Source organism: Idiotropiscis lumnitzeri, chromosome 14 (genome assembly GCF_059441095.1).
Source record: "Idiotropiscis lumnitzeri isolate Australia: NSW breed Sydney's pygmy pipehorse chromosome 14, RoL_Ilum_1.0, whole genome shotgun sequence".
In the NCBI taxonomy this organism is placed as follows: Eukaryota; Metazoa; Chordata; class Actinopteri; order Syngnathiformes; family Syngnathidae; genus Idiotropiscis; species Idiotropiscis lumnitzeri.
This window is the reverse complement of record NC_142404.1, coordinates 1,422,139-1,445,514: the sequence shown is the minus strand read 5'-3', so window position 1 is coordinate 1,445,514 and position 23,376 is coordinate 1,422,139. Positions and strand designations below refer to the sequence as shown.

The 23,376-nt window shown below is 43.1% G+C and overlaps 1 protein-coding gene across 12 annotated transcripts in view; it reads right to left on the bottom strand.

Moving 5' to 3' along the window:
- The window catches only part of mmadhcb (metabolism of cobalamin associated Db), a 70,162-nt gene that overhangs the window by 45,609 nt on the left and 1,177 nt on the right, over window positions 1–23,376 (bottom strand). For 8 of the 12 annotated variants that reach the window (XM_088314311.1, XM_088314314.1, XM_088314315.1 and 5 more), the window contains exons 2-3: window positions 16,395–16,430; window positions 3,965–4,109 (exon numbers count right to left, since the gene is read on the bottom strand). In XM_088314311.1, the coding sequence (XP_088170437.1) occupies window positions 3,965–4,109; window positions 16,395–16,403 (154 nt within the window). In that variant the 5' untranslated portion in view covers window positions 16,404–16,430. Of the gene's footprint in view, window positions 1–3,964; window positions 4,110–15,447; window positions 15,623–16,394; window positions 16,431–23,376 lie in introns of all 12 variants that reach the window. The other 4 variants (XM_088314319.1, XM_088314321.1, XM_088314317.1 and 1 more) reach the window with 2 other exon arrangements.

The following is a 23,376-nucleotide window of genomic DNA, read 5'->3' as shown; positions in this document are numbered from 1 at the left end:
TCCCCTCTGTACCATGTACAGACATTAGGAGTGTTTCCTTACACTTGTATATGTTGTGGGATTTAAGTGTGAATATACATGGGGATTTGTGTAAATAAGTTTATACTGTGCATATTTGCATTTTTATGAATGTCTGCTGCTAATGTTATACATTAACGGCTACATTATGCCCCCGCCTCTGTGTGATCTATATCTTTACTGCTGTAACACCTTAAATTTCCCCATTGTGGGACTATTAAAGGACATCTCTTATCTTTATCTTTAAGCACCCAAAACTGCGCATCCAACCTTTTCTTTTTCACCACCTACAACACAACCATGCTGTTGACTTGGAACTTGTGCTAAAAGCTCAAAGTGAGAAGCAAGGTTCCACAAGTGACAGCAGCCCATAACGGAAGCGACACCATATGAGAGAACGTCTAGGAGGTGGACGCCATAGCCTTGCACGTAGCTAAAGATATAGCTCCTCTAACTACAGTGGAGTGCACGGGATTTAAACGCCTCATGTGAAAGTAGCCAACAAGAGGTACAAAAATATTTTTTGCAAACTGCACTCCCCAATATGGACATCGGGACGGGAGCTTAGACTTGTCAAGCATTTTGCATCTACATCCGACTTGTCGTCGGGTCGCAACATGGATCCCTGTTTGAGCCTGACTGTGCATTACATAGACGACAAGTGGCGACTGTGCACCGGAGTACTCGAGACGGCTCATTTTCCTGATGATGCGCACTTTATTTGGCTTGCATTGGCCTTTTTTCATTTTATTTAGCATTTTGTTTACAGACCACACTAGCTCCTTTGCACATGGCATTATTTATATTGTTTACAAGAGACCTTTACACAAATCTAGGCCTTTGCACATGGCATTACAGCACCTTGGAGCAAGCCATTTGCAGAAAAACGTAACCCTTTTCTCCTGTTCTTTGTGACATTGTTCGAGTCATGCAAAGTAAGCTATTTGGAATGTTTATAATGTATATATAATGTTTATATAAAGATTTTTGTACTTTTATTTTAAATTGAAAGTAATGGGTACCAGTTGGTCAATTACAAAAGCACTTAATATGCATTTCCTGCATTTATTTGGAATTTGGTCAGCGGGGGGAATTTACCGTGCATTTATCGTTATCGAGGTAAAATTGCTCAATTTATCGTGATATTGATTTGAGGTCATATCGCCCAGCCCTACTGCTCAGGCTGGGCGATTTCAACACTATTGGACACAGAGGAGCACAGGTATGGCGGACAATTAAAATCCTTTTTTACTAACACGGCGATGCCGACACTCAACAACCAAATCAAGACAGAATGCGTGGCCGTGCAGTCAAAAGCAAACAGCAGGAAGGAGTGGCGAAGACTCTCCATTGCACAGCGAGGGTGTAACACTGTATTACTGAAGTAACTGTGGAATACTGTAAGCGTGTCTTGAAGGGGGTGGGCTGGGTTGTCCAGCATTGATGACAGTTTTGCCATCATCCTCCTGCCCCCCACTGAGTCCACAGAGTCGAGGGAGCAGCTCAGGACAGAGCTGGCCCTCCTCACCAGTTTGTCCAGCCTCTTTTTGTCCCGGCCCGAGATGCTGCCTGCCCAGGCGACCACTCCATAGAAAATGACTGATGCAACCACGGAATGATAGAAGTTCCTGAGGAGTATCACCTGAACCCCAAAGGACCTCAGCATCCTGAGTAGGAGGAGTCTGCTCTGACTCTTCCTATAGAGAGCATCTGTGTTGTCGCTCCAGTCCAGTTTATTGTTCAGATGAACACCCAGGGACTTGTAAGTTAAGACTCTCTCAATGTCTGTTGCCTGAATATTCACTGGTGCAGGTGGAGAGTGTCGCCTTCAGAAATCCACGACCACCTCTTTGGATTTCCCAGCATTGATTTGGAGGTGGTTCTGTTGACACCAGTCCACAAAACCCTGAGTAAGTTCTCTGTACTCCCAATCATCTCCATCAGTGATGAGGCTGACAAATGCAGAACTTCTGCAGGTGACAGGTAGGGGTGTTGTATTTGTAGTCCGAGGTGTAGAGGGTGAACAGGAAGGGAGCCAGAACAGTTTCCTGCGGTGCCCCCGAGCTGCAAAGAAGCTCACACAAAGTCCTGTCTGTGTTCTCACGTAACGTGGCTGGTTTATGAGGTACTCGTGGATCCATGTGATGAGGCGATGGGCCACTCTTGCCTGCTCCAGCTTGGCTCCCAATAGGGTGGGCTGGATGGTGTTGTAAGCACTGGAGAAATCTAAGAACAGGATCCTTAAAGTGCTCCCCATCTTCTACAGGTGGGAGAGTTAAGCGTGGAGGAGGTAGATGATGGCATCACCCAGAGTGATGCCAGGCTGATATGTGAACTGGAGTGGGTCCATTGAAGAGCTCACCAAACTTGTCACAAAAGACGCCCTCAAACCTGCAGGACTGCCAATGACATGCATGTTGGCGCATGTTTTAGCCCTAGGGTATGTCTTGACATACCTCTGCTCGATAACACAGTGTGCCCTATGTACAGTAATACCCCGGTTATCGCGGTTAATGGGGACAGAGACTACCCGCGAAAACTGAAAATCCGCGAAGTAGCGGTGCCCCTTCAAAAATGCTTAAAAAAACCTACCCAGGTATACAGTATACCCCGCGGTATACAGTACACCATATAGAATATGGGTAGAGAGAGAGAGAGAGTGAAATTCATGTTATAACAAAAAAATATATATATATTATTAAAACTTATTATTTTATTATTCCCCAGCCATTATTTTTGTATTTATTCAATTACTTCTTTTTGTATTTATTTAATTACTTCGACTTTTACCTGCTGGTACGCCGTCCGGTGAGCCCTGTGAAATGAAAGGTGGCATTCTTCATTTATTTATTTATTCATTCATAACTGACAGCCTCGCGCTCCGCTCGTGCCCGGGCGGAAGAGGTGCTCCTATTAGGCTTAATTGTCACGCACGCCGGACCTGCTCCCCCGAAGCGTGTCTCCGTTCGGTTGAACTCGGTTTTATTTCGCCCCGCTCGTGCCCCGGGCGGGAGGTGCTCCTCTTCGGCGTAACTGCCACGCACGCTGGCCGGCCTCCTCCGGAGCTCTCGTGCGGTCCCGAACGGAGCGAAATGTCGCCCCGCTCGTGCCCGGGCGGAAGGTGCTCCTCTTCGGCTTAACTGCCACGCACGCCGGCCGCCTCCTCCGGAGCTCTCGTGCGGTCTCGAACGGAGCGAAATGTCGCCCCGCTCGTGCCCGGGCGGAAGGTGCTCCTCTTCGGCTTAACTGCCACGCACGCCGGCCGGCCTCCTCCGGAGCTCTCGTGCGGTCCCGAACGGAGCAAAATGTCGCCCCGCTCGTGCCCGGGCGGAAGGTGCTCCTCTTCGGCTTAACTGTCACGCATGTCTGCCGGAGCTCTGGTACGGTCCGAACCGCGCGAAACGTCGCCCCGATCGTGCCCGGGGTAACGTGCTCTTCTTCGTCCACTCTCCTCTTCCCCCACGCTCTTCTTCGGCGCACGCTGGCCGTCTAACCAGCGCCCCGTCGTGCCGCTCGGCGAAACTACAATGCCCCCGCGGAGCGGAGCGAATGGAGAGCCCCGATCGTGCCCGGGCAAAAAGATTTTTAATTTTTGAATATTTTTTAGACCCGCGAAGCACTGAACCTGCGAAAGGTGAACCGCGAAGTAGCGAGGTATTACTGTATGTGTTAAATACCAAAATAGCACCCATAAATGAGACTGCGCCCTTTAATGCAGTGTGGCCTATGGTCATGAAACTACGTCGTGACTACTAACAATCGGTATTGGCCCCGGGAAGAAAAGCATATCGGTCTATCACAAAACAGTAGTTTTCGATCTGGGCTAGAAATTTAGGATGCATAAATGCTGAACAAAAAACACGCCAATAAAGCATATACAACAGGCTCTTAATTCTGTCAGTATTTAAAAAGTAAAAAAGGGAACAGCAAAAAAAAGATGACATACCATTTAAGGAAGTAGCTTGTGTTATATCGGGATCACAAGAGTCATAGGACCGAATAGTAGAGATGCCCATGGTGCTGGCAATACGCTGTACCAGAGCATTAAGCCCAGGAAGGTAAGTTGCCAACCTTGTTCTACTGTGTAATACCTGACCAAATAATCATACATACTTTGTTAGTTGCAAATAAACGCATTGAAAACACACAGGGCCCTACATAAGAAAATTGAGCAGAAGCGATATGTCAAATATGCAAATAAAGAGAAAAATAATTTGAACAACACTTTTTATAAACCACCACAAAGGAATTGAAATAATTTAGACCAAGGGTCTTCACTCCTGTCCTGGCTGTTTTCCATCTCTCCCTGGTACAACACAGCTGAATGATTGTTATCTAGCTTTTACAGACCGTGCTGATTATCTGATCATCTGAATCGATGTATTGCAGAAGGGAGAAAAACCTGGAGGACACAGGCTCTTGTGGAACAGGATTGAGGACCCCTGATTTTGATAATCAAGATGTGAAGTTTAGATTTAGACCTTAAATTGAAATCAGTTTAATTTGGGACATTATGAGTACAGAGTACTGTATAACTCAACACTGAACATCTCTGAATTCATCTTGCGACGTCAGGCAGAAGTAACCAATAAAAACATCATACACTCCCCTCCAAAAGTATAAGGCCATTAACCTAATTGGCACATACTTTTTTTTTTTGCTATGAAAAACGTTATATTATAGTGTTTGGGGAGCGCTAGAGAAGAGTGTGCAAACTGGAGAGTATTGGACGTCACAGTAGCGATGGAAAATAAAAGCAATTTACCCTTAAGGAATGCTTTTGGGGTAAAAAAAATAAAAGCTTCCAATAACCATGACAAAGGGGATGTGGTTGCTTTTGATAAGAGGATGGATGACGCTTCGTCCTCGTAAAAGCAAGCAGCCATCAAAAGAGGCTCTGCCTGCCTCACGCAGCCCACACGACGCACGCGTAGCTTTGCTGGAGTGTTCCCGCAGCGAAGTCGACGAATGGAAGCCGGATATGGACCCCAATTTAGCAAAAGAACATCTGACGTGAGTTAAAGCAGCAGAGAATCGTCACCGGAGCCAGAGGTCAGTGCTAAATAGCTCGCTAGTTCCCATTTAAAGCTTTGTCACCATCCATCTTTCTTTTGGTATGTGCCATGATTTTATAGCATTAGAATACAATATTCTGTGGGCCTTGCAAAATCAGTCAAAATTCAGAAAAACACTGGGATTGAGGGGAGTAGCTCCAGTGAAAATGGCTGGGATTTAATGAGTTAAAGGCTCTGTATGTTGCGGAGTTGTGCTGGTTGACACGCTGCTACAAAATCTTGTGGACATCGGGGAGAGTGCCTCTGGACTGACTGACCAGGGTCACACTCTCGTGTGGCTTTTGTCCTGGCCGTGGATCAGTGAATGAGCACTACACCCTCAGCAGGTTCCTCAAGGGTGCAAGGTACTTTGCCCAACAAGTCTAGCGTGTTTTTCTGGACTTGGACAAGGCTTTTGACCATGTCCCTCAGGGAGTTCTGCGGTTGGTGTTGTTCGGTCCCTGTATCACCAATTCATTTTCTGTGTGAGTTGGACTCCGCCAAACGTGTCCTTTGTCACAGATTTCATTCATAACCTGGATGGACAGGCAGATCGGTGTTGCATCTGCAAATGGGATGTGTAAGACGGACAAAATTGTGGGACTATTAAAGGACATCTTTATCTTTACAATATTAATTATGAATTTATTATTATTATTAACGATACAATATTACGATGGGTTCAGTGAAAACCCAAGGATTTTCTTAAAGAAAAAACTAAACATCGATCGTGTCCGGAGACGAAACTCGAGCTACGGATCGATCATCTACACAAGAGATCAGGTGTTGGCGCCGGCTCCCGGAGAGAAACCCGATATCCCCCGCGAGCTGAGGATGAAGAGACGGGGGTGTCGTGAGGGGCTAAACGCCAGGCAAGGAGGAGACGATACCACCCCGTCCTCCCCGTCCGTTATTATGGGGAATGTTAGATCCCTTCCCAATAAAATGGACGAGCGAACAACAGCGCTAACCCGGCACGAGAGGAATTTCCGGGAGGCTAGCTTGCTGATGTTCACGGAGTCGTGGCTAACAGAGCTAACGCCAGACGCCGTCGTGGAATTGGACGGCCAAATCCTACATGCGGACAGGACACTGGAGAGCGGTAAGAGGAAAGGAGGAGGACTGGCTGTGTTTGTGAATGATAGATGGTGTAACCCTGGGCACATCACTGTTAAGGATCAACTTTGCAGTCAGGACATTGAGCTGATAGCAATTAGCATTTGTCCGTATTATTTACCGCGAAAGTTCAGTCATGTGATCGCAGTGGCGGCGTACGCGCCACCCTCTGCTAACAGTGAGACAGCCTGTGACGTACTGACTGCAGCTGTGAGCAGGCTACAAACACAGCAGCCTAATGCCTTGCTCCTTATCTCTGGCGACTTCAATCATGTTTCTGCTACCTCCTCTCTGCCTTCATTCACACAATATGTAACCTGCCACACCAGACACAATAAAATATTGGACCTTTTCTATGCCAACACCAAGGAGGCGTACACATCACTGTCCCAACCCCTGCTGGGCAAAGCTGATCCCAAATTGGTTGCTTTCCTGCCTGTGTACAAACCTCTGGTCCGCAGGCAGCCAGCTGTGACACGCACTGTTCAGAGATGGTCTGGAGAAGCCGAGGAGGCCTTAAAGGACTGTTTTAACACAACTGTGTGGGAGGTATTCAGCGAAGCCCGCGGGGAGGACATCAATGGTGTAACAGACACAATTACAGACTATATTAATTTCTGCATGGAGAACACCATTCCCACCAGGACAGTAAGATGTTTCTCCAACAACAGACCCTCTCTCCCCCTCTCTCGCCTCTCTTCTCTCCCACTCTCTCTCTCCACAGACTTCAGTTCCCAGCCACCTCAGACAACCACCACTTCCACCTGCTCTGCCTTGTTCCTCACAACATCTCAGGTGAAGAACTAGCTGAGGAAGATGAAGGCGAGGAAGGCAGTGGGTCCAGATGGGATTAGCTCCCAGCTCCTCAAATCCTGCAAGATGTTGAGAGGGTCTCAACTTACAAGTACCTGGGTGTTCATCTGAACAATAAACTGGACTGGAGCAACAACACAGACGCTCTCTATAGGAAGGGTCAGAGCAGACTCTTCCTACTCAGGAGGCTGAGGTCCTTTGGTGTCCGGGTGTCACTCCTCAGGAACTTCTATGACTCTGTGGTTTCACCGGTCATTCTCTATGGAGTGGTCTCCTGGGCTTGAGGGATCTCGGGCCGGGACAAAAAAGAGACTTGACAAACTAGTGAGGAGGGCCAGCTATGTCCTGGGCTGCTCCCTGGACTCTGTGGGCTCAGTGGGGGGCAGGAGGATGACGGCAAAATTGTCATCAATGCTGGAAAACCCAGCCCACCCACTCAATGACACTCTTAGAACACTCCACAGCTCCTTCAGTGATAGACCGTTACACCCTCGCTGTACGAAAGAGAGATTTTGCCACTCCTTCCTGCTGGCTGCTGTCAGACTTTTTAACAAGAACATTAGGTCAGGCCTAGATTAGGTCAGGCCTACAAACGGGCAGGCATTAGTGCAATTGTGCAGTCCTTGGATGCAATACACACTACTACTGTGCTTTATCCAATGCTGTACTTAATCACTGACCAATGCTGTATTTCGTTTACCATTACAGTATTCTTATCATTCCAGTACTTTTATCATTGCAGTATTTTCTATCATTGCAGTACTTTTACTCTTACAGTACTTTTATCACTGCAGTATTTTCTATCATTGCAGTATTTTTTTTTATCATTGCAGTACTTTTACCATTACAGTACTTTTACCATTGCAGTATTTTCTATCATTTGAGTACTTCTACTATTACAATGCTTTTATATTGCAGTATTTTCTATCATTGCAGAATTTTTATATCATTGCAGTACTTTTACCATTACAGTATTATGCATCATTGCAGTATTTCTTCCATCATTTCAGTAATCTTACCATTGCAGTACTTTTATCATGCAGTATTGTTATCATTGCAGTATTTTTTTTACCATTGCAGCGTTTTTACTTATTTCCCCTCTGTACTATGGACAGACATTAGGAGCGTTTCCTTACACGTGTATATGTTGTGGGATGTAAGTGTGCATATACATGGGGATTTGTGTATATACGTATATACTGTGTAAATTTGCATGCTTTTTATGAATGTCTGCTGCTAATGTTATACATTAACTGCGACATTACGCCGCCACCTTGGTCTGATCTATATCTTTGCTGCTGTAACATTTCAAATTTCCCCATTGTGGGACTATTAAAGGACATCTTTATCTTTAATATAATCAAAGGTTTGACAGACACCATGGTTATTATGGAATGTTTAACAATTGAGATACAAAACAATACATCACAATACAATCACCTAATGTAAAAATCATAAATTGTGTCTATAGAATAACATGATCTTGCCTTGCCATGTTCAATGAAAAACTAGCTGTTAGTTAGCTGCTAATCTATTCAAGTGATTAAAAAACAGCAAATATTTTGTGTTGATTTATTAAATCCAAACGGCAAAGAGAAAACAACTGACTTTAGTTACGCAATTTATAGTACGGTCTTTTCACGACCATAGGGCGCACCGGATAAAGGGAGCAGTCTCAATTGCGTGTGCTTTTAATCCATTGAGCACATACAAAGAGCGCACCAAATTATTGGGCGCAGATACGTCAAGACATACCTCAGCGCTAAAACAATAGCTAGCATTCATGCTACATATTTGTAAGATGGGCTGAGGATCACATTGACCTCAAGTAACTTTATGTAATCAGTTTGTGTATTTCTAATCAGGTTTTTTATACACTACTTGTATCATTAATGTTTGCACACACACACACACCCACCCCTTTTTGCTTTAGCACACGCACACACACACTTACATTTTTGCTTTAGTTTCTATTTCCTTGCTTTCATTGTGAGTTATGGCTTCCTGTTTTCTGGAGCGTCTAAACAGACCCCCATTGTTCAAGCCCTCATAAAAAGAGGAGGGGAGAGAGAGAGAGAGAGAGAGGGTGCACAGGGGTGAAGGGAGCAAGACGCCGGTCTGCTCTGTCTGTCTCTCTTTCCCGGTCGACCGGTAAAGAATGAACATCAATGCCTGCTTTTTTCCTGGTGAGATCAGTCACCTTTATAATTCCAGTAAGCTATTTCAGTAAGCTCTCCTTAAGGTGTTGGGCCTTTAAACCTGACAATATTCAATATGTCTCCCAGTCAATTCTGCAACGCTGTGTAGTCTCTGAATTTACCAACAGGTGGTGCTAACATGCACTGTGAAACCCGCGAAGTTGGTTAGGTGCGTTGCTCAAAAGAGTAACACATGTACAGATCTAAGATATCGGCTTTACACAAGTCTATTTTGGGGAAGATTTGGGACTTTAAAGTGCGCCTTATGATTGTGAAAATACGGTAATTGTTTTGTCCCAGTAATCCTAAAACCTCATAGATTAGCAATAGATACTGTCACATTAATCGACAACACGTTAAATAAATAAATAAAATTGATTATGAAATTGTAAGTGGTCTTATAAATTATATAAGTGATCCCTTGCTTGTTTTTGCAATTATTCAAAATTAGTTCAATATTTTTTAAATAACATTTATCTGAAAAAAGACCCAGACAAAATGTACCATTACTGCCTCTATGATGGATCTAGAAAATCAAAATTGGTCTGATATTTATTTTATTTTATTTAATCTAGGAAGACCCTAATCTTGCGGACCAAGTTTTCTTGTTTGTTTTTAGTTCACTCTATGATAAACATTGCCCAACAAGAATAGTGACTAGGAAGTATCAAGGCTTAAATAAGCCATGGATGACACAGGGAATGGAGAAGTCATGTAAAAAGAAAATTTGCTATAAAAACAGTGTTTACACTTAAGAGCAAAAGATAGTGAACTTAATTAAAAAATATAAAAAAATGAATTAGTGAACATTGTAAGAGCAAGAGACAACATCATCATGCTCTATTGCAGTGATTCTCAATGATTTTCTGCTGAAGTAACCGAGGTGATTAACAAGCTCCTCGGTGGCAAGGCCCTGGGGGTGGATGAGATCCGCCCGGAGTTCCTAAAGGCTCTGGATGTTGTGGGGCTGTCATGGTTGACACGCTTCTACAACATTACGTGGACATCGGGGACAGTGCCTTTGGATTGGAAGACTGGGGTGGTGGTCCCCCTTTGTCAGAAGGGGGACCGGAGAGCAGTGTTGTTTTCCTCAACGATGACGGTGACAAAAATATTTCATTAACGGCCCTTTTTTTCATGACGCTAACGAGACGATGACGAGCTAAACGAGACGGGAGGAAATTGTTAGCGTGTGGTTCGTCAGACGCTCAAAATTCATGACATCCCTTCCTCTTGTACAAGTAATCTGTCTTTCAAAACATTGTAATGAAGTGCAACCTATCTTTCGTTTGGGCATGCCCACCACCGGGACAGCACGCAAGGGCGCATGCGCCGCGCACGCACCGTCACTCATACTGGTGTCGCAAGAACACTTCCGTGGTCATTCGTTTCTTTGACGGACCATGGCGACAGTCACACTCGCAAGGCTACTTCCCTCTGATAATTGCAAGCTGGTACAAGTAAACAAGACATATGTTTGATAAAGTTTGGACTTGCACTACTCTACTATAGAAAAAGTCTACTAAAAGTCCACGTTGTTCAAACGTTTTTATTTTATGTTGCTTTTAGTGAAATGAAGCCACAACAGTTGCCAAATAAAGCGTTTTGGTTCTCAACTTATTTTGGCGCAATGAGCATTGATTCCACTGTTACATTATCTGTTTGTAATGCATAATCCGTAATAGTCCATCAGAAAGTCTTTGCTATTGAGTGGAAACTTTGTATTCCTATTTTTAACTAAAACGGACTAAAACGTTTTTGAGTTTTGCGTTTCCGTCGACTAAAAACGACTAAAACCTTTTTGAGTTTTCGTTGACTAAATCTAGACTAAAACTACCACGAATTGGCATTTTTGTCCAAATGACTAAGACTAAATCTAAAATGCCTGCCAAAAAAAACACTGGCGGAGAGTGTGTTCCAATTACAAAGGAATCACACTCCTTAGCCTCCCTGGTAAGGTATATTCAGGGGTACTGTAGCGGAGGGTCCGTCAGGGGGTCGAATCTCAGATCCAGGAGGAGCAGTGTCGTTTTCGTCCTGGCCGTGGAACAGTGGACCAGATCCTGCCCCAAGTGGAGGAGTTTAAGCATCTTGAGGTCTTGTTCACGATTGAGGGGAGGATGGAGCGTGAGATTGACAGGCGGATAGGTGCAGCGTCTGCTGTGATGCGGACGCTGTATCGGTCTGTCGTGAAGAGGGAGTTGAGCCAAAAGGCGAAGCGCTCAATTTACCAGTCAATCTATGTTATATACATACACATACACACACAGTAATCCCCCGTTTATCGCTGGGGATATGTTCCAAAAATAACCCACGATAGGTAAAATCCGCAAAGTAGTCAGCTTTATATTTTTTTATTTTACAATGCATATGATATGATGCATTGTTCTGGTTTGTTTGTGCGTGTAGATGGGAAGTTGTGGTTCTGCAGTGCCACCTTAGTTTAAAGCGTGTTATTTCTTCTTTTTTTTGTTATTCAACTTCCGGGTTGCTTAACTTTGAGATGTGTGCTCATATGTTGACAGAGGAGAAGTAAAGAAAATCCATCTATATTAACACACATTAGGTATAGTGCATTAATTTTATTGTTTTGGGAAAGAATTGACATTGTGGTTTTTCGTTATTTTACATTGTCCGTAGCTCAGAATCTCAATGTGTATCCCAAGCTAAGGCAAGATAGCTGACGGTCGGAACTATTAACTCGCGCCCTTGGAAAGCGGAATGAAGTACGGTAGTGTATAAAATGTTAAATATATTAAAAATGGAAATTATTACTTGGATGGCAAATAGAAATGGTGTAATTTGAAACATTTACATTTCTTCATTCCTTTGTATTGAGTTTATAGGAGCTGTAAGAACCAGTTCTTATTGTGCTATATTTTATTTTATGTTAGGTATTTCCAAAGATTCATGTTTAGTGCTTATATGTAAACTTTGGGATTTAGAATTTACTGTGTTGCAAATAATGGTGTATTTAATTATATAATTCTGAATTCTGATTTGTGATTGACTGTGAATGCGCGTGTGGCAAGATCCCCCTGTGCATACAGAGGAAGAAGAGACAATGTGCTTGCCGTGTTCTTCAGGGAAACAAAATAAATGTGGGAAAACTGCGAGCATGTCGGTGGCTTTTACTTGTCTCTGCTACACATCACATGAAAAGTAACAGCGCATGCGCCATATATCCTCTCCGTTCCGTAACCAAAGATCAGTTGTAGACAAGATGAATCAGTTCCATTACAGCACTGTCGTTCACAAAACAATACAATACACCACAGTGCTGGTAGTCGTTGAAGCAAAACATCTTTTGACCATTCCCGTAGCGTTCTCATAGCTTGAGTAGATGTTATCCATTTGTTTTGCTGAACGACATTGCTCACTGTACTGGGTTGTGAAACTTTTAATACAAAAAGACGAAAGAGTTCCTTTGGGTCCGTGTGAGTACTTGAAAGAAAGTGAAAGCTGTGGATAAAATGATGTGCCACCATGGACGAGTCAGAACGACCCTCGACTGCCCACACTGATTAACGAAGCTTATGTGAAAAGTGAATTTTTGCCGTTACAAGTGTATACATTATTGATATGTGAATTATCTGTGAAACTACTATTAAAATTTGTGCAGAATGCTGAACATGCTTGTTCAGAGATAAAACATTATCGACACCCGTTTGAAACTCTCTGCGTCCTTCCTTACACAGAGCACAATACCACTGTAAAAAATCCACAAAGCAGCGATAGGCGAAGCGCAATATAGCAGTTAGCGAACCTAGGTGAGTTCGCTTCGACCACGGCTAAAGGAAAAAGGGCGCGGGGGCTACTTTAACTTCCCCCCCGCCCGCTGACCCGTTGGACGGAGAGGAGGCCTAGGACTTTTATCCCGATTAGTCCTGCGGGTAAGCGGAATCTGACACACATTACTCAGTCACACCACATTTGTTGCTGTTATTTTGTATTAAATTTAAAAAATAACTTGAATAAAATAAGGCATTCGATGGAGACAGCGATGTTGTCTGAAATGTTTATCCACAATCCCAAAGCACAAAGCGTTTTGCATGTATGAAGAGCAGAGTCTGGGGACAGAATTTGAATGACCATGGAGCAAAACGGCTGCCACAACCTCTTCATCAAACGTGAGAAAAAGAATCATGAAAAGTATGGTGTGATCGACTTATCCTAAGTATGGTTTAAGTTGACCATTCTGCGAGTTGACCACTCTTCGAGGCCGGATCTTGCCGCTCTGATGTCAAATAATTCGGCTTTTTTTTTAATATGGCTCATTATAATGTCAGCTCACCTCGAATTTCGCAGCGCTTCTAGCAGAAAAAGACGTTCACGAGACAGCTTTGTGTCTTAAAGATCTGTACCGGTGAAACAACATGATTGGGTTTATTCAGTGGCCACCTTTTGAGGCGGAGCGCCCATTATGTGGACCAAGTGCACCAAGTGCACCGCTGGGCTGACTGCGAACATTAACTGCCTGCACACTGCTTATATAGAGAGAAGGCAGGCGTGGCTAACGACAGCAGGCGGACGTGAATGACGACGCAAAGGCACGCCCCCAGAGCAAAGCAGCCCTAATGCCCTTATATGGGCAAACGTGTCTGCTAGCTCTGTTGTTAGGGCTTTCGCAAAAGCCGGCATCATGAGGAGCCGCACGCAGCAGCGACACGGGAAATCTGACAATGACGAGAGGGAACCTGGCGTGTTTGTGGGAGAACTTGCCCAGCTGTTTATTTCTGATACAGAAGACGATTTTGATGGATTTGTGGATGATGACTGATTAATAATAATGTGAGTACATTGTTAAATAGTTCAATAAAATACAACCAAACTCAGTTTTGCTCCTGTTGCCTTTTTAAAAACAGCTAGCCACGCTAGCCATGCTATCTTCTGTTTTAGTGTGCATGCATGTAAACTAAGGTATTGTATGGTAGGCTGGGAGGCGGAATTTTGCTGGGCCTACACTCTTATGCTATTCAGTTGATTTGGGGTGATAGTTTTAGTTTTGATGTAACACCGTGAGGCCACATCGTTTGTTGATTAGTGACTTGCTCACACCGGCATTGTGTCGGCATCCCATCTGAGGGGCTGCGCGGCAACGAGACAGACTGAAATTGACTCTCGTGTTTGGTGGAGAACGTGTCCAGCTGTTTATCTTGGGTACAGAAGACAAGGACTTGGTGCATTTTTGGATGAGGACAACTTCAGCACGTTGTTAAAAGCTAAAATAAAGTACCACCAAACTCCCGCTGCCATTTTAAAAACACGCCAGCGCGACTGCTCGGTTCTGTTTGCCCCCAATGATACGGTGCGTTCTATCTATGTATCAAATACAGAAATAGCGCCCACAACTGGTACTGTGCCCTTTGATACGGCGCGTCTTTTGGCCTTAAAAATACGGTAACTCTGGTCTGGCCACGCGATCGAGACTAACAGAACATGACATTCTATTCCACCCTTCTAGTATTCTTTTTTTCTATGAAGAACCCAGACACGGTTATTTGGTTATTTATTAAATAAATAGTGTTATTATATATCCCTGAGTTTATTTTCTTCTGTGAAGATCTCATAGAAAGTTTTATGATTATTTGTATTTTGTTGTTTTTTTTTTGTTTGTACAGCCAGTCAGTTTTCCCTGTATACCCGACAAGTGTTTTTGAATCTGACCTTGCCTTGTTCCCTTTGTCCCACAGATCGTTTGTACTCTGTTCCTTGCCTGCCGGCCCTGTACCCTGCGACCCCTTGGATTCCTTGCTTTGACCTGGCACTGCTCTCACTGGACAGCCAAAACCTCCTACGGCCTTCTTTAAATAAAACCATCACCTTTTTCTATTAACCCATCTGCCTCTCAGCTCTTGGGTCCTCCTGACATCCATCAACCTAACAAAAACATTTTGGGGACCCCTGGCCTATATGTAAAAGAATAACAAATTTGATCTTTATCTTCATTATTTGATTTGTAATGGAATACGCAGTGTTCTCAAGATTAATTTAAAATTTCACTTTTTTTTTTTAAACAGTTTTTTTTGTAGAACTGTAATGTCAAATATTTTTTAGGCCTCTCTGAGACATAAGGTAATTTTCATAAAATGACAATTCTGAAAAAGCAACCGTTGTGTTTTTGAGTACCGTATTTTTAAGGCCATCAAAGGGCACAAAACCAGTTGAGGGTGCAATTTCCGTATTTAATACTCATACTGGGCGCGCCACACTACGAGGCACAAGCAAGCTCGCGCAGGCTAGCTCACCAGTGCTCACGCGAATAAGGGACTGCTGCCAGAGGCATCACCGCAGACCAGTGAGAGATGTCATGGCAACATAAGGGATCGTAGAGAGTTGAATCAGCTCAGACCAATGAGAGATGTCATGGCAACACATCTAATCGACAACGTCAGGGGAGGGACTTCACTGGTCACCACACTCCTAGGAGTCAAGGTTTCAATTCAAAACAACAAAAAAAACTCAGCATACAACCAAACAATGAAACAAAGAAATAAGATTAACACAAAATATGTATCTCTCATGCCATTTTTACATCCCCAAAGATAATCGCAATGGCTTCTTGGGAGCCACTCAGCCTCAGCCAATTACAGCAATGGCTTCTTGGGAGCCATGCAGCCTCAGCCAATCACATGACTGTTTAGAGAGATGTGAGTGGTGTGCTTTGGTCAGTGTGTTTTTATTTATATTTTTGCAGTCAGTTGTCTAAACCTGTGGCGTTTCTTACTTGCAATAACATGAATGATAAGACAGACTACGACATTGCGGAGAGCTGACTTTTGGCCAGCTTTCTCCGACACCACCACCGAAACACCATATTCACATAATGTATTTGTCACAGTCAATTCGAAGCATAGATGTCTCAGACTTAGGCCAGCAGGCTGTGCTAACATGCACTCCAAATACCCCAATGGGAAAAAGGGTCGATGGTCGAGAAAGATGCTCAGTCCATATAATAGGCGTGTCGCATTACAAGGCGCCTCCTTTGTTTTGGGGAAGATTTGGGACTTTAAAGGTGGTCCCGAAAATACGGGAATCACATACATTTCAGATGAGCATCTTAATTTGTTTTGTTCTGTTCCATGTGGTGGTGTATAAAGGTAAAAATCATAAAAAACATTACCTTTGTCCAAATATTTCTGGATCTAGTTTTATCACTGAAATGTTATGAAAATGGTACATGCACTGAACTTACAGTTGTCATCCTCCTCTTGCAGTTTACAGTTAGGCTCTGTGAGATTCGAAAAAAGTGACAATAAACAAAAAGTGACAATAAACAATAATTTTCAAGCACAACAAATTATCTGGTAGGACACGCCTCAAAATAATGTAACAACCTGTAACTGCATTTGATTACTGCTGCAGAAAATACATAATCAGATTACTGGTACATTTCATTTCAGAAAGAAAGAAAACATAATTATTATCATTATATTATTTTTGCGGAATTACATTTTTACTATGGGGGGACTATGGTTGTGTTGCGACGTTGAGGGGGGCGTGGTGCAATGCTTAAGGGGCGCGAAGGACCCTGGGGAATCAATAAAAAATGTTTGTGAATTAGGGCTGGGCGATATGACCTAAAATCAATATTGCGATAAATTGGGCAATTTTGCCTCGGTAACGATAAGTGCGCGATAAATTCCCCCTGAGGACCAAAATCAAAATAAATGCAGGAAATGCATATTCACTGCTTTTTTTATTAACCAACTGGTACACATTACTTTCAATGAAAAATAAAAGTACAAAAATCATTTGAATAAACATTCAAAATAGCTTGCTTTGCATGACTTGAACAATGTCACAAAGAACAGGAGAAAAAGGGTACCTCTCATAAAAAAATTTTCTGCAAATATTGTGCCGAGATGCTGTAATGTCATTTGCAAAGGCCTAGATTTGTGTAAAGTTATCTTGTAAACAATATAAATAATGCCATGTGCAAAGGAGATAGCCGCCTGTAAACAAAATGCTAAATAAAATGGAAAAAAATGTCAATGGAATGCCAATGCCAAATAAACAAGTGTGCTTCATCAGGAAAATGTGCCGTCTCGAGTACTCCGGTGCGCAGTCGCCACTTGTCGTCTATGTAATGCACATTCAGGCTCAAATAGGGATCCATGTCGCGACTCGACCACAAGTCGGATGCGGATGCAAAATGCTCGACATGTCTCCGCTCCCGTCCCGATGTTGTCCATATCGGGAAGTGCTGTTTGCGACCTGCGTGAAGTTGGCCCCCCATTTGTTGCAAAAATAGGTGGAAATAGTTTGTTTCGTTTGTGCTGCGTTTGTGCTGTTAAAATTTTCGTTTGTGCTGCTTCGGTTCGAAAGATATTACACTTTGTTTTATTTCGAGTGTGACGTCACCCAGCCCCCCATTTTCATCCGATTGACTTGGGAATGGTGCCATTCGTTTGTGCTACGTTTGTGCCCGTTTGTGCTGTTAAAATTTTCGTTTGTGCTGCTCCGGTTCGAAAGATATTACACGTTTTAATTTCGAGTGGTGACGTCACCCAGCCCCCCATTTTCATCCGATTGACTTGGGAATGGTGCCATTCGTTTGTGCTACGTTTGTGCCCGTTTGTGCTGTTAAAATTTTCGTTTGTGCTGCTCCGGTTCGAAAGATATTACACGTTTTAATTTCGAGTGGTGACGTCACCCAGCCCCCCATTTTCATCCGATTGACTTGGGAATGGTGCCATTCGTTTGTGCTACGTTTGTGCCCGTTTGTGCTGTTAAAATTTTCGTTTGTGCTGCTCCGGTTCGAAAGATATTACACGTTTTAATTCACGCGGTGACGTCACAAACAGGAACGCGCCAGCGTCAGTTTGTTTTGTTTTGCTGTCGAACAAGGAGCTCGGTATCGCGCTACCGCGTTCAGTCAATCACTTGAATCACTCGTATTTGTTATTAATTCCAGGTTATAAACTAGTTCCTGGAATGAACCGATGTTTTGTATGTTTTTGCGCATTTTACATTCTTCATGATCCTGGAAAGCAACTGTTGCCGGACGAACTTCAGGTAAACATGTCACACTCACTGTTGTAGCTTTTTTGCTAGCATACAGTAATCTTAAAACCTTCCTGTTTTCACTGCTGTAAATTACTTTAAATTCGGTCTTATTTCTTTTAATAGTGTTGTTCTACTGCTCATTCATTTATTTCATCAGTAGTCATTAAAGCTATGTGATTATTTCTTAAAATTATAGTAGACGTGAGGCTGAAACATATCCGTTGAACTTTTTGAAATAAAAACAACTTAAAGACACCCCTCGATGAAGCATTCCCTCATTTGAGAACAACTGAATTAATATAAAAACAGTCCGTGTGTAATTGATGAGAGCCTGCAGAGAAACCTTGGGTGAAACGATAGCTTTATGTGTAAAGAAAACAGCAACAAACAAAACCCCAAACTATTTACATTTCAACAATTAAGCAATCACTGCTTTGTGAAGCTCTTTGTCTTTTCTGATGCTGCTTTCACTCTACTTTCCAGGTCATTGTGCATCTCCCAGTCAAAAGCAGCCCTCCTGCAATATGCCACATAATGTCCTAGAGAATCCTCTTCGAGATGATATGACTGCTCTAAAAGTAAACTGTCAGCATCAGACTTCTGGGAATTTCCAGCAGGGCAACTTCTGTTCAACTCATACCTAGGTCGGTGTCAATCCACTAAGCCTCTCCATTTCTCAACTTCAGTAGTATGAATACTGTAGCAACATCAGACTCATCACAGAGGTCAACATAATTTTTTAATATATTTTTTCCTCAGTATGAGAAGTAGTAGAGGCATCGTCAGGTCTTAAGACATGACCTACATCAGCTTTTTTGTTTTGCAGCAGAAATCCACGTTTCCCTCAATGAAGGCATGATGATGAGCAACGAAACGGTCAACACGATTGAGAAGGCTTTCATGCTTGAAAAGCCCATTTTTTATGTTTTTGAACTCTGCTTCAACAGCTGCCAAACTTGCAGTGATGCTGGTACTCCGGAAGAGAGGGACCACTACGCCTGACCAGAGTGGTAAGTAACTTCCCTGTCTTATGATGTGGGGAATAATCTCAGGGAGGAAGTGGATGTTATCCCTGTCCCCCTCAGCCATGGCAAGTGACCTGATCTCCTCACATATTTCTGTCACCCACTGTCAAGCGTTAGTCTGGATCTGCTGCTGATGCTCCTCGACGGGTTCCTGTGCCTGAACCTCTGTGTCTGGCATGCTGATACAGTCTTCTTGTGCTATTTGTGTTTTCAGGTATTTCTTGCACTTTTCTGATGGGAGAGGGGTTCCAGAACTGTCATTACCTTCAGATTCATTAAGTGCCACAATAGTGATGGCACGTAAAAGTTATTTTGCATGTTCCACACATTGTGACTTAAGTAGTTGTGCTAAATCTCAGAAAAAATCTTTCACACGATGTATTTTATTTTTCAGGCGGTCCCACTGGGAGATCATATTGTGTCAGTGTGCAACATCTACCCTGACAAAACATGGCATGTTTTCATGCTTAAAGCACTCATTGATGTAGGTCTTCAAATCGGGGTGAGCGGTAAAAGCTTTGACCAGAGATCCAAGAATGGCAAGAGAAAAAGCACTCACTGCTTCTATTGGGGACGGACGGGGCACCTGCATGAATCAATTTTTTTCAGCCACTGTGTGATAGCACATACGCCATGCTTTTCTGAAAACGTGTCCAGTCCAATGTCTTTAATGCTACCACTGCGAGGTGCACTGTACATAAATACATAGATGTCCTCATTTGTGACGCAAACTTACATCTTTCTCTGCAGTGATTCGCATTTCAGCAACCTTACACGCGCAAGGTCGACGATTGTGTCCATTTGGAGAAGCGGCTGGATGAATTCTAAATGACCTAAAATAATTTCTTATTGAAAAACAGTAGCAACACAATACAAGTTCTTAAGGCCCAAAACAGCACAATCGACAGACTAGTTCAACCAAAAAGCGGATGTTTTTACAGCAAAAATTAAAGTTAGAAAAGTTGTGGGGACTTGCTGGCTTATGCCACTAGAAATTGAAACAGGCATTATCAATAAAACTGAATTGTTATTCGCATTCCTGTCTTTATAGACTCATCACTAGTGGTCATGTCTGTCGAAGTAATTTTAATTGAAAAAAAAAAAAAAATCAGGCTTTGCTTTTTAATTGTATGCGGTTCAACAGAAAGAAGAAAACCAACTCATGAAACAGGCGTCGACAAAGATGATGGTGCCCTTCCTTATTTTAATACTATATTTTGTTGCAAAACATGCTGGCAATCAGGACAAATTTTGGTAACTTTCACTGGACTTCTGCACCTGTCAGCAGGAAAACATCCCGATTTGAAGAGCTACATTAATGAGTGCTTTAAAGTCTTGCTTGGGAGTCAGCATGCAAACCTGCCGCCATGCTTTGTCAGGGTAGATGTTGCACACTGCATCAAAATGATCTGCCAGTGGGATTGCCTGAAAAATAAAAGACATCGTGTCAAAGATTTTTATGTGAGATCATTAGCACAACTACTCAAGTCACAATGTGTGGAACATTCAACAGAACTTCTATGTGCCATCACTATTGTGGCACTGAGTGAGTCCGAAGGTAATGACAGTTCTGGAACCCCTCTCCCATCAGAAAAGTGCAAGAAATACCTGAAAACACAAATAGCACAAGAAGACTGTATCAGCATGCCAGACACAGAGGTTCAGGCACAGGAACCCGTCGAGGAGCATCAGCAGCAGATCCAGACTAACGCTTGACAGTGGGTGACAGAAATATGTGAGGAGATCAGGTCACTTGCCATGGCTGAGGGAGACAGGGATAACATCCACTTCCTCCCTGAGATTATTACCCACATCATCAGACAGGGAAGTTACTTACCACTCTGGTCAGGCGTAGTGGTCCCTCTCTTCCGAAGTACCAGTATCACTGCAAGTTTGGCAGCTGTTGAAGCAGAGTTCAAAAACATAAAAAATGGGCTTTTCAAGCATGAAAGCCTTCTCAATCGTGTTGACCGTTTCGTTGCTCATCATCATGCCTTCATTGAGGGAAACGTGGATTTCTGCTGCAAAACAAAAAAGCTGATGTAGGTCATGTCTTAAGACCTGACGATGCCTCTACTACTTCTCATACTGAGGAAAAAATATATTAAAAAATTATGTTGACCTCTGTGATGATGAGTCTGATGTTGCTACAGTATTCATACTACTGAAGTTGAGAAATGGAGAGGCTTAGTGGATTGACACCGACCTAGGTATGAGTTGAACAGAAGTTGCCCTGCTGGAAATTCCCAGAAGTCTGATGCTGACAGTTTACTTTTAGAGCAGTCATATCATCTCGAAGAGGATTCTCTAGGACATTATGTGGCATATTGCAGGAGGGCTGCTTTTGACTGGGAGATGCACAATGACCTGGAAAGTAGAGTGAAAGCAGCATCAGAAAAGACAAAGAGCTTCACAAAGCAGTGATTGCTTAATTGTTGAAATGTAAATAGTTTGGGGTTTTGTTTGTTGCTGTTTTCTTTACACATAAAGCTATCGTTTCACCCAAGGTTTCTCTGCAGGCTCTCATCAATTACACACGGACTGTTTTTATATTAATTCAGTTGTTCTCAAATGAGGGAATGCTTCATCGAGGGGTGTCTTTAAGTTGTTTTTATTTCAAAAAGTTCAACGGATATGTTTCAGCCTCACGTCTACTATAATTTTAAGAAATAATCACATAGCTTTAATGACTACTGATGAAATAAATGAATGAGCAGTAGAACAACACTATTAAAAGAAATAAGACCGAATTTAAAGTAATTTACAGCAGTGAAAACAGGAAGGTTTTAAGATTACTGTATGCTAGCAAAAAAGCTACAACAGTGAGTGTGACATGTTTACCTGAAGTTCGTCCGGCAACAGTTGCTTTCCAGGATCATGAAGAATGTAAAATGCGCAAAAACATACAAAACATCGGTTCATTCCAGGAACTAGTTTATAACCTGGAATTAATAACAAATACGAGTGATTCAAGTGATTGACTGAACGCGGTAGCGCGATACCGAGCTCCTTGTTCGACAGCAAAACAAAACAAACTGACGCTGGCGCGTTCCTGTTTGTGACGTCACCGCGTGAATTAAAACGTGTAATATCTTTCGAACCGGAGCAGCACAAACGAAAATTTTAACAGCACAAACGGGCACAAACGTAGCACAAACGAATGGCACCATTCCCAAGTCAATCGGATGAAAATGGGGGGCTGGGTGACGTCACCACTCGAAATTAAAACGTGTAATATCTTTCGAACCGGAGCAGCACAAACGAAAATTTTAACAGCACAAACGGGCACAAACGTAGCACAAACGAATGGCACCATTCCCAAGTCAATCGGATGAAAATGGGGGGCTGGGTGACGTCACCACTCGAAATTAAAACGTGTAATATCTTTCGAACCGGAGCAGCACAAACGAAAATTTTAACAGCACAAACGGGCACAAACGTAGCACAAACGAATGGCACCATTCCCAAGTCAATCGGATGAAAATGGGGGGCTGGGTGACGTCACCACTCGAAATTAAAACGTGTAATATCTTTCGAACCGGAGCAGCACAAACGAAAATTTTAACAGCACAAACGGGCACAAACGTAGCACAAACGAATGGCACCATTCCCAAGTCAATTGGATGAAAATGGGGGGCTGGGTGACGTCACACTCGAAATAAAACAAAGTGTAATATCTTTCGAACCGAAGCAGCACAAACGAAAATTTTAACAGCACAAACGGGCACAAACGCAGCACAAACGAAACAAACTATTTCCACCTATTTTTGCAACAAATGGGGGGCCAACTTCACGCAGGTCTGTTTGCGACAAATATTTTCGTACCTATTGTCGGCGACGTTCATGAGGCGTTTGAATCCTGTGCGCTCCACTGTAACTAGAGGAGCTCTATCTTTAGCTATGTGCTAGGCTATCGCGTCCAACTCTGAGACGTTCTCTCGTTTGGTGTCGCCTCTGTTATGGGCTGTTGTCACTTGTTGAACCTTGTTTCTCACTTTGAACTTTTAGCACAAGCTCCAAGTGTGTTGTGGGTGGTGAAAAAGAAAAGGTTGGACGCGTTGTTTCAGGTGCTTACGACGCACTTTGTAGTTCATGTTCTTTTGCTCAAACATCGTCTTGATGGAACCCAAAACATTTCCAAAC